This window comes from Solea senegalensis, linkage group LG20 (genome assembly GCF_019176455.1).
Source record: "Solea senegalensis isolate Sse05_10M linkage group LG20, IFAPA_SoseM_1, whole genome shotgun sequence".
Taxonomy (NCBI): domain Eukaryota; kingdom Metazoa; phylum Chordata; class Actinopteri; order Pleuronectiformes; family Soleidae; genus Solea; species Solea senegalensis.
In genome coordinates this window covers 8,728,918-8,738,084 of record NC_058039.1, presented here as the reverse complement: position 1 = coordinate 8,738,084, position 9,167 = coordinate 8,728,918, and the positions used below count along the sequence as shown (strand labels likewise).

Here is a 9,167-nt window from a genome sequence, read left to right as displayed (position 1 = left end):
TGGGCAGTTGGATCCATTATGTCGCAGTGACTAGATTCTTGTGAAATGCATGCAAATCACATCGCACAAGTCGCTACAAACAGATAGTTCATACACACCTAGACAAAGCGCACACATCTTACTGACAATACAAAAAAAGTGATGAGTCAGCATGTGTGCAGGATGTAAAATTCTATACAAGTCACTGAGACCTCTGACACGGTCACATGACTGAACGTCCGTCACATATCGATTGTGAAACCACTGACTCGCAGACTGAATTATTGCTGACTGAAAGGTGACAGACTGAGTCACTCAGTCACTGGAAAATGATCATTATTATTCATGTCAGCAAACTCTGCTCGATAATCACTCGTTCATCATTCACAAGCTCAGCAGATGATGACAGCGTCGTGTTCTGGAAAAACAGAGTGTGAATATTGTAAGTGCCAGTACTCACTCACTATATACCTGAACGTGTTATTATGAACATTTGACAACTATGACAATCTATTTATTTAACTGTGGACCAGATTAAAATAACTAAAAACTGCACTTATGTTACACATTGTTGCCACAATGTGCTATATCTGCAGATGATCCTGAACATTTCCAACAATTATTTAAACTTCAGTCACACAGTCCATTTTATCATGCTGCCCTCCAGAACCTCCTTGATTTAAACACTTATAGTCATAGATATTGATCTCACAATTAAAAAAATAAAAAACTCCAGACACTAGAAACAAACACGAGACTCTCACACGTAATGCATGCGTGGAAACCTCACTGAATAATACTCAGAGATTATTATGTGCGATGAAGCATGAAGAAAGTACAGCTGCTATAGATCCATACAGATAACATTTTATCACTTCATAATTACACACACACACACACAAAGATAAAGTACCTGCGGGTGTCTCTTTGTTCTGATTAAACACAGTTGAAGTTACTGTGTGTGACATGCAGCGGCTTGTTGCTTTATGATTATTTTTAGATCCCTGCAGGTACAACCCCACCACTACCACCACCACCACCAACCAATGTGGGTGATGTCATCATCTTACTTGGCCTCAGGTGGCGTTAACCCCTCCCTCTAACCTCTGATGCTCTCCATCCATCCATCACCACAGGGACTGACCCAGCTGTGATTGTCTCAGCATCCTCACTCCATATGTGTCACCCATGCATTTAGTAAAGGTCCTCCTGTCTCCTCATGGGGGATCTGCTCTGTTGTAAAGGTCTCATCACATCAACATTTTACTCAGTGATGTTACCATTTAGGGGGAGACAGATAAAGTACGGCACATATGAGTGAGGTGATGTTTGCTTTGGAGTGGACTGCAGTTCAGAGGGTGAGTAGTGAAGCTCAGGGGGCGACAGAGCGCTCCTCACCTCTCCTGTATGTATCATTCATCTCACTGATATGGCTGTTACATAAGAAATCCACTGATCTCCACTGGGAGCAAAGACTGAGGACACGTGCCAAAGAAAGGTTTGGTTTCTTTGTTTACTCTGGTGGGTTAAGTTTTTTAACAGGCTCTTTGGCTGTTAGTTTAGGCCAAAACTTGACATTCTCTGGCCACTGATTTTATTTCTGCTTCCTCCCTCCTCGTCTCTCTCCCACACTTTGTCTCCGTGGTTGGTTCTGAAGGACAACAGGACAGTTAGTCGATGGTTGAAGGGAGCATGGCGGAGTTCATAAATGATGCATTCATACAAATACATATCCAAGGTTTAATGAGGGTAAACAGAGACTGCGTGTGCTTGTTGATACCAGTCAGTATCACAGGGGCAGGACTTGTTTCTGTCTCAGGCTACGACAGGCTGGCACACACACAGTAGATTACATTCCTGGATGACTGCGGAAACATCCAGCTTCATGTTCCATGACAGACGGCTGCAAAGGGACCGTTACGGTGGAGACCAGGACAGAAGTGGCGCAAACACAAGTGTCGAGAAGCAAATGAAGAGGCGATAATAACTGTCAAGAGGACAAGAGATGAAGAAGCTCAGTCATCCAGTTGTCGCCCACGTGATGTCCTCGGAAAGTGTTGCTAATGTAAAATGGATCCACATCACTCGAATAAACGCTTGCTGCCAAACTGGAACACTCTGTCATCCTGTGCTGCTTTTCTCTTCATCAGAAACCAGAAACAAGCACATGTAATGACTGAGAAGAGACTTTTGACTGCTGTGACTCATTTTCCACAACAATTTAAGGAGCTTGTCATCAGGAACACTTTCTTGCTCAGGGCAACTTTTGACAAATGACCAACCAATGTATATGCCCTCTACTGTATCAGGTCACGTGACAATGTAATAAATAAACATATAAATGTAACCTTACTTTAGCTCAGTTTAAACCGTTATAAAAGAAAATAACTGAAACACTACCAATAAAAAAACAAGGACATTGCTGGTTTGACATACTCTCCCCCTTCTTCAACAGCAAACCATGTCTATTCTGTGACCTGTGTTCCCATTTATGAGAATAGAGATGATAAAACACAGCACATCACAGCTGGTGTCATCCCGTTGCAGGTGATAACAGTAGATTTCTGGGCTTGTTTTGCAACTGGAAGACTACTGTACGTCTATTTTTATGCGCAGTACTGTGCAAAAGGTCTTGGAGCACCACCAGCTTTGTTGTTTTGACGTCTGTCAAAGTCTGTGATCGCTGGCGTTTGGACGGGAATGATGTGTGACTGGTCTCATCAGTGAGTTTCTAACTCAAGCTCAAGCAGGTCTAGAACAAACCAGGCATCATCAAGCAAATCAAATCAATCTTTCAACGTCAAATAGTCAACACAGGTTTTACTATGCATGAGTTAGGGGTTTCACACCAGGTTTGACAAAGCGAGGGTTGATATTGTTCAAGTGTGAGGACGCATCACAATAAATACATGACACTTTAACTTGTAGCTGTGTTTTGTTATTTTTAAAAATACATAAATTTTTCCGTATATTCTGTAGGAATCATTTCACTGTATGGTCATTATAGAATTGCTATAAGAAAGCTTTGCTTTTGCACAGTATTATTCATTCTATGATTTAAAAACATGTATGTAAACACAGAGCATTTAGTATATGCCAAAGAGACTATTTTGACCCATGCAGAAACCACTACATACATCAAATAGTCTTGACCTCTGAACCTCTTTGACTTAAAACCTCTTTATCTGTAAAACCACAACACTTATAAACCTGTTAGAGCCTCACCAGTGATGACCCTAAAACCATCCGTGTTTGACAGCGCATGTTATCCATCACTACGTTCATTTCCCAACAAGACAACGTTAAAGAGAAAACACATTACGGCGACGCGACGCAGACAGTGTCACAGACAGTATCACGAAACACACAGGAGTCAGTGAGGGTCGGATCTTAAGAGGGTCAGTCTACCTGTGGCCCCTCTTTTTCTCATCTCCCCCTCCTCCGTATTCCTCTGCCGTGGCGTGTCCCTGCAAGGCTCGAGAATTCCCAGAATATCTTAGATACACTATCACAGAGCACAGGAGGAAATAAATCAACAAGGGAAAATAAAAGGAGAGTGTGCTCGGAGGAAGACATAACAAACAGACTCTGAAAAGAGTTCTTTTTATAGAGGTTTTTGCAGCATGTTACAAGGACACACACGCTTTGTGAAACGTCCCTCGGTCTCCCACATCAAAGTCCATAGAGAATATCAGTGATTTTACAGTCATTGATCCACGGCTGCTTTCACTTAGTCCAAACATGTTATTTTGGGACTTCTGTATTTGAAATTCTTGATTGGTATTTACCTCAGCGACACAAACATACCAAACGAGGCTGCAGCAGACCTGCAGCTCCTGTGTTTGCAGCAGTTAAAACCACCGATTGTCTGCATGGACTTTGGTGTGTTAAGAGTGACAAATGTCAAGCAAACTTAATCTTAAGATACCATAGACTTTATAAGGTGAGCCCTTCACTGAGAGGCTACAATCTGTTTTCCTTGTGCCCCAGATGTTGACATGAATCATGTTGCTTTACAACAATGTGCCATACAAACACAGTACAGGGGGCAGAGGGCCTGGAAATAACCAAACTCTCTTCATATCCTGTGCTGCCTGAGCAACAGAAACAAAGTTCACCCGCTGTGACATCATTCTGACTTTTTTTTTGTCTATTGTTCTCTGGGCACAGCTTTGATCCTGCATGGCAGCAGTGTGTGCAAAACGGGCCACAGTAAGACGAAGGACGAAGACGCGTCTTCGTTTTTCTTGAGTGACAGACGACGTCAGAGTGGTCTGCTGCCTCAGAGCTTTCCAGCTGTTTTAGCTGCGACTATGTTTTTCCTCATCTTTTTCTTTTTGTTATTTGCTAAATTACAGTCGACGTGTTGTTGCTGCCTGTTTCTGGCATGGACGTGCAGCCTTGTTCTCCCGTAAATGTCCATTTTCTGTCTCCTCTGTCATAGTTCTATGCTTCTAGTTCCCTGATTTTAGTTTGTATTATTTGATATAGTTGGTCACGTGTGTATTTATCTTGTGTTTTTACTCAGTTACATCATCAGTAAGGGTGATTTTATTCTTAGTTTTTTTCTCAACTGATTAAAAACATTTGGAGTAAAATGGCTTCTAACACGTCATCGAACATATAATAGACATAATAGAGGGTCATCGACCGGCATCTTCCGTCAATTCGAACAAGCACAAAGATGTTTTATAACATACAGTGTAACTACATTTTAAATTAAAACAGTTTACAATGATCTGTTGGGCATTGTGGACAGGCTTGTCTTTATCAGCATCAGTGAACCTGTGTCCTCTTGAATGACTTCCCGTCTCTCCACACCTTCATCAATCATGTCATCAGCTAAGATTAAATTATTTTTAATCATTAGGAATGTATTTAAATGTAAATCTAAAACCTTTTTGTATACATACCGAGTATACATACATTTTAAACGCATGCTTCCTTTAAAAAGTGTAAAAACCTGACATTTAAGGAATTAAATAATGATGTCCTGTTCTGTTTTTATTCATATTTTTGTTAAAGACAGGAATGCCACAACAAATTTGAATGATTATGTTTTCAGGGCCTGGACATCCTATTATGGAATGTTGGCCAAAAAAGTCCCCACATCCTCGACCTGACAAGAATGTGGGGAATGTTGTGAATGACATGAGCGTTTGAGCCAGAAATAATAAAGATATTTGTAGGGATCTTCAGGGAGTTCAGGGAGGAAAGACGTGTTTGGGAAAAAACAGAAGACTCAAGATGCTTCAGAAGATGCAGTATCCAGTTATTAAATCATCAAACTCGAAATAATATATATGTATGTACGTATAACAGTACACAATAATGTGAAAGACCAGTTTAAAGAGGTTAAACTATGGAGAAACAAAGAGATGGATGAGAGGCCATTGGCTGAGAAGATGCAGAAGAGACAAGAGAGATAGAAATTATTCATTTTCAAGTGTTTTTCTCTCACAAATTAAGGCTTGTTCATAAATGCCATGAATTCCCAAATAGATTTTCTGCAAATATAATTTTCTGTCATAAAAACACTGACAGGAAAGCCTACATTATCCTGCTAAACCCTGTATGAAATATAAGAATGAGGAAAATCAGCGTTAGGATGAGGAAAAGAGCCCACCGTTTATAAAAAGCAGTGCACGGTCGCCCTCTGGTGGCTGAAATGCTCACTGCCACCAGAGGGCGCTGATTGGTGAAGTAATACAGCGCTTCGTCGAGTGGGGGACGCTGACACGCCGGGAGCGTCCGTTGTCAAGGCAACACAACACAGTCAGACCCAGGTTTGGAAAAAAGTGGATTTGTTCAGTATCATTTAGATATCACTCATCACCCAGTTTTCTAAAAGAACGGCGATGGACCTGATCTGTGCATCGGTTCCCTAGGCAACCGTGGAAGGGAATTGATCTGCCTTTGATCTGGGTAAGGCCAAAGAAGAAGAAGAAGAAGAAGAGAAGAAATAAAGGACAGAAATGGCAGGAGACAACATTAAGTTTGAACAAACCTATTCTTTTAGGTCTCTTCCCACCAAGACATTCTCTTTCCTGCAGGACAAAGATGCCTTAGCGCTGCTTATGAAATGGTATTTACATTTATTTAACCAAGTCATTCGTTCATTCATTCATTGCATAGGTTGTCTCCTTCTGCGCAGGAACAGTTACTGGGTCTGTGTGTTCATTTCAGGTCCATGTTGGGAAGGATTTCAGCTCAGTCCTTCAGCTTTGACCAGAGCTTTTACTCGTACGACTGTGAGAGGTTCGCACTGGTAAGAGCCGCTGTCATAAATGACTCCACTACTAAGTTCTGACCAACCTGGAGAACTGAAGACTAAACCTAAACTGAGTATTTTGTGCTGAAATTCATGTAAAGCTGCAACCTTTAGAGTTCGTTTGTAACTTAATCTCTGAGGCTGCTTAGACAGTACACCTTATTTGGGCAGCCCGTGGCCAAGTAGAAAGGGAACTTGACTTGTAACCAGAGGGTCGCCGGTTTAAATCCCTGGCCAAAAAGGGCTGGGATACCCCTGAGCAAGGTATCCAACCCCCCAACACTCAGTGTGGCAGCCCACTGCTCCTAATTCTAGAATGGGTCAAAAATGCAGAGGGGATTAATAATAACTAACAGTACACCTTATGTAATTCTTTTCATCACAATCCATCCTTTACTTTTTTAAATAATGTTGCTGAAAAACCGTGCGGTACAACAAAGCTCATACAGCGAGCCTGTCTGTGTCTGGAAGAATGAAAACAATAAGGACGTCTGTCTTAATAAAAATGTCTCCCACATGTTTCATCATATTTGATGTCAATCTCTTGTGTGTGTGTTGTGTTGTGTTGTGTGTGTGTGTGTGTGTGTGTGTGCAGTGTTTCTTCACAGACCCTGAAGTGGTATCCGGTCTGAAAAGGTTGGAGTCCAGGGACTGGGTGCCTCTTGGTATGTAACATCCCACAGAAAGCCTTTCATTGCTCATCATAGGAAATGGAGGTCAACTGCTGGACGGTCAGATCTCTGTGGAATGTTTCTGACATTTGTGTGTGTGTGTGTGTGTGTGTGTGTGTTGTAGACAAGTCAGTGGTGTCTGTTGACGTGGAGGTGGTGCCATGCACTCAAGTCTCCATGGAGCTCTTTGACCCGATCTACTCTTGCGGAGTCGTGAGGCCCTCAGGGCAAATAATCAAGTGCTTCCATGACGTCCACCCCGACTACGATGAGCTCAGACAGGTGACACGCGCTCCCTTCTTCACCCGTCTTCTTGTCAGTGCATGACATGACGTCCTCTGTTCCTCCAGATGTTGCAGGAAGAAGACTCGGAGAACTTCCACGTGTTTGGGAGAGAGACGCGCGGGGAGTTCCTGTTTCGTCTCTTCAAGCACCTCTGTCTCGGAGGAGAGCTCTGCCAGTACGAAGACACTATCGAGTCTTACGTCAACACCACGAAGCAAGTGTACAAAGACCTGATCAGGTGAGAAGAATCTGGACGTGCTTGACACCACACTCCCCAAAAATCCCCTCATATCATGTATCATCCCTAGATTCCACATAAAACTAACTTTGAGTTCTATTTTTGATTTTTTTCCTTTGTGTTTTGTGCAGTGTTCAGAAGGATCCAGACACAAAGAAGATCAGTACTGTCTCCACAGTGCTCAGAGTCCGTGCCAGTGTAAGTCACTGATTCTATGTGTGATGTAAACATCATTGAATTGAATCTTACCTCTGCTATGTTTGGCATTTTGTCATTTTTCAGCCGTTTAAAAGTGTAGTGCATTATTTTTAAATACGAACAAATGGATGCCGATCAAGCCTGATCAGCGCCACGTGCGCACTGCACACAGGAAGTGATTTGTTTCACGTCAAGACGGATGGAGGCGGTGACTGAAGACACAGCGTCAATGTGTCTATGAAAATCTACTGCATATTTGACAGGATAAATGCTTCCTATAACATTTTCTAAAACAAATCTAGTTCAAACAAATGTCATGTGACATGCTATTGCTCTGAAGATATTCAGATAGTCCCCGCCCCCTGCCCACACACACAAACATGCGGACATTATCTAATATTACTCACTTGGAGTCTCTCTGTGGAGCAAACAGGTGAGTCGGCAGATTGGCTCCTTACTTCCTCATCTTTGGTGAAGAACCCTGCTTTGATGTCGTGGTCGTCAGGACGACAGTTTAGTCTCCTTGTGTCCTCCATTTTTACAGCGACACCTCTTTGGGTTCAGAAGTGAACTCCAGCTCAACATGAGAACAACATGAGGTCACTCTTATTTTTCTGATGGATTCAAAGTGGATGTAAGGTCAAGCTGTGCTCCTGGCGCCCTCTGCTGGACCACGTGGTCATTACTTATCAAATGATGATCTCCATCATTTTTGTTCATAACGCCTAAATATATTAACATCGATAAGTTACGCACTGCAGCTTTAAGTCTAGTGCTTAACAATAATCTGCAGTTTTTCTTCCTCGCAGGACGAATCTGGACCATGTTTCCCCGGGGTAAAAGAGGAGGAGCAGACGTTTGCTTATTTGATTATCGATCCCTTCAAACGACACGTGACTCTGTTCTGCCACTTCTACGGCGTTGGAAATGTCCCGTTCTGACGTGTGAATCATATGATCCAAACACAGCAGCTGATGCTGTCAGGACAAACTACAAATATGAGCAACTGTTTTGTCAAATGCAGAGCAAAGAAAGCACAAATGTCAATAAAAGGCCATGTTTTTTTCCACTTGGTCAAATGGGGAATAAAGTTAAAATCCTTATGATGCTGCTGTGTTTGTTTGGCTCATACTCTATTACAGAGTTGGATTAAATGTGACCAATTTATTTTATTATTTTCACATTCTTTACTCGTGTTAATTGAGAGAAACAGTGAAGAGCAGTGCAGGGCTTTTATTTTCTTTGAAGGAAGTCCCTTCGTCAGTGTTATTCATGCTTTTCAATCCCAACTTCCTCTACATGAGACATATATCTCAGATCCACTGTCTGATGATCAAATAACACATTTATCCCTGGAAATTATTAAAAAAAAACTTTATATAAACTTTATATATGTTTGGGTGAAGTGGCCCTTTAAATAATGCCAAATCCTGTTCCTGTTCAATCTTTATCATATTCTTAAAACATCCGTTCCAGAAAGTCGTCCCAATTTGATGTATCGTCTAATTACAGTGCCTGAAAAAAA

At 41.8% G+C, this 9,167-nt stretch overlaps 1 protein-coding gene across 2 annotated transcripts; it reads left to right on the top strand.

Moving 5' to 3' along the window:
• Positions 1–5,748: 5,748 nt before the first annotated feature.
• On the top strand, positions 5,749–8,711 carry cfap300 (cilia and flagella associated protein 300). Of its 2 annotated transcripts, XM_044052751.1 has the most exons (8): positions 5,749–5,904; positions 5,999–6,064; positions 6,166–6,247; positions 6,846–6,915; positions 7,046–7,203; positions 7,272–7,444; positions 7,576–7,642; positions 8,452–8,711. In XM_044052751.1, exons 2-8 carry the CDS (start codon positions 6,057–6,059, stop codon positions 8,581–8,583), a joined length of 690 nt encoding a protein of 229 aa, XP_043908686.1. In that variant the 5' UTR covers positions 5,749–5,904; positions 5,999–6,056; the 3' UTR covers positions 8,584–8,711. The 2 variants fall into 2 exon arrangements, with proteins under 2 accessions (XP_043908686.1, XP_043908685.1); XM_044052750.1 differs by having other exon boundaries at positions 5,749–6,064.
• Positions 8,712–9,167: the final 456 nt, after the last annotated feature.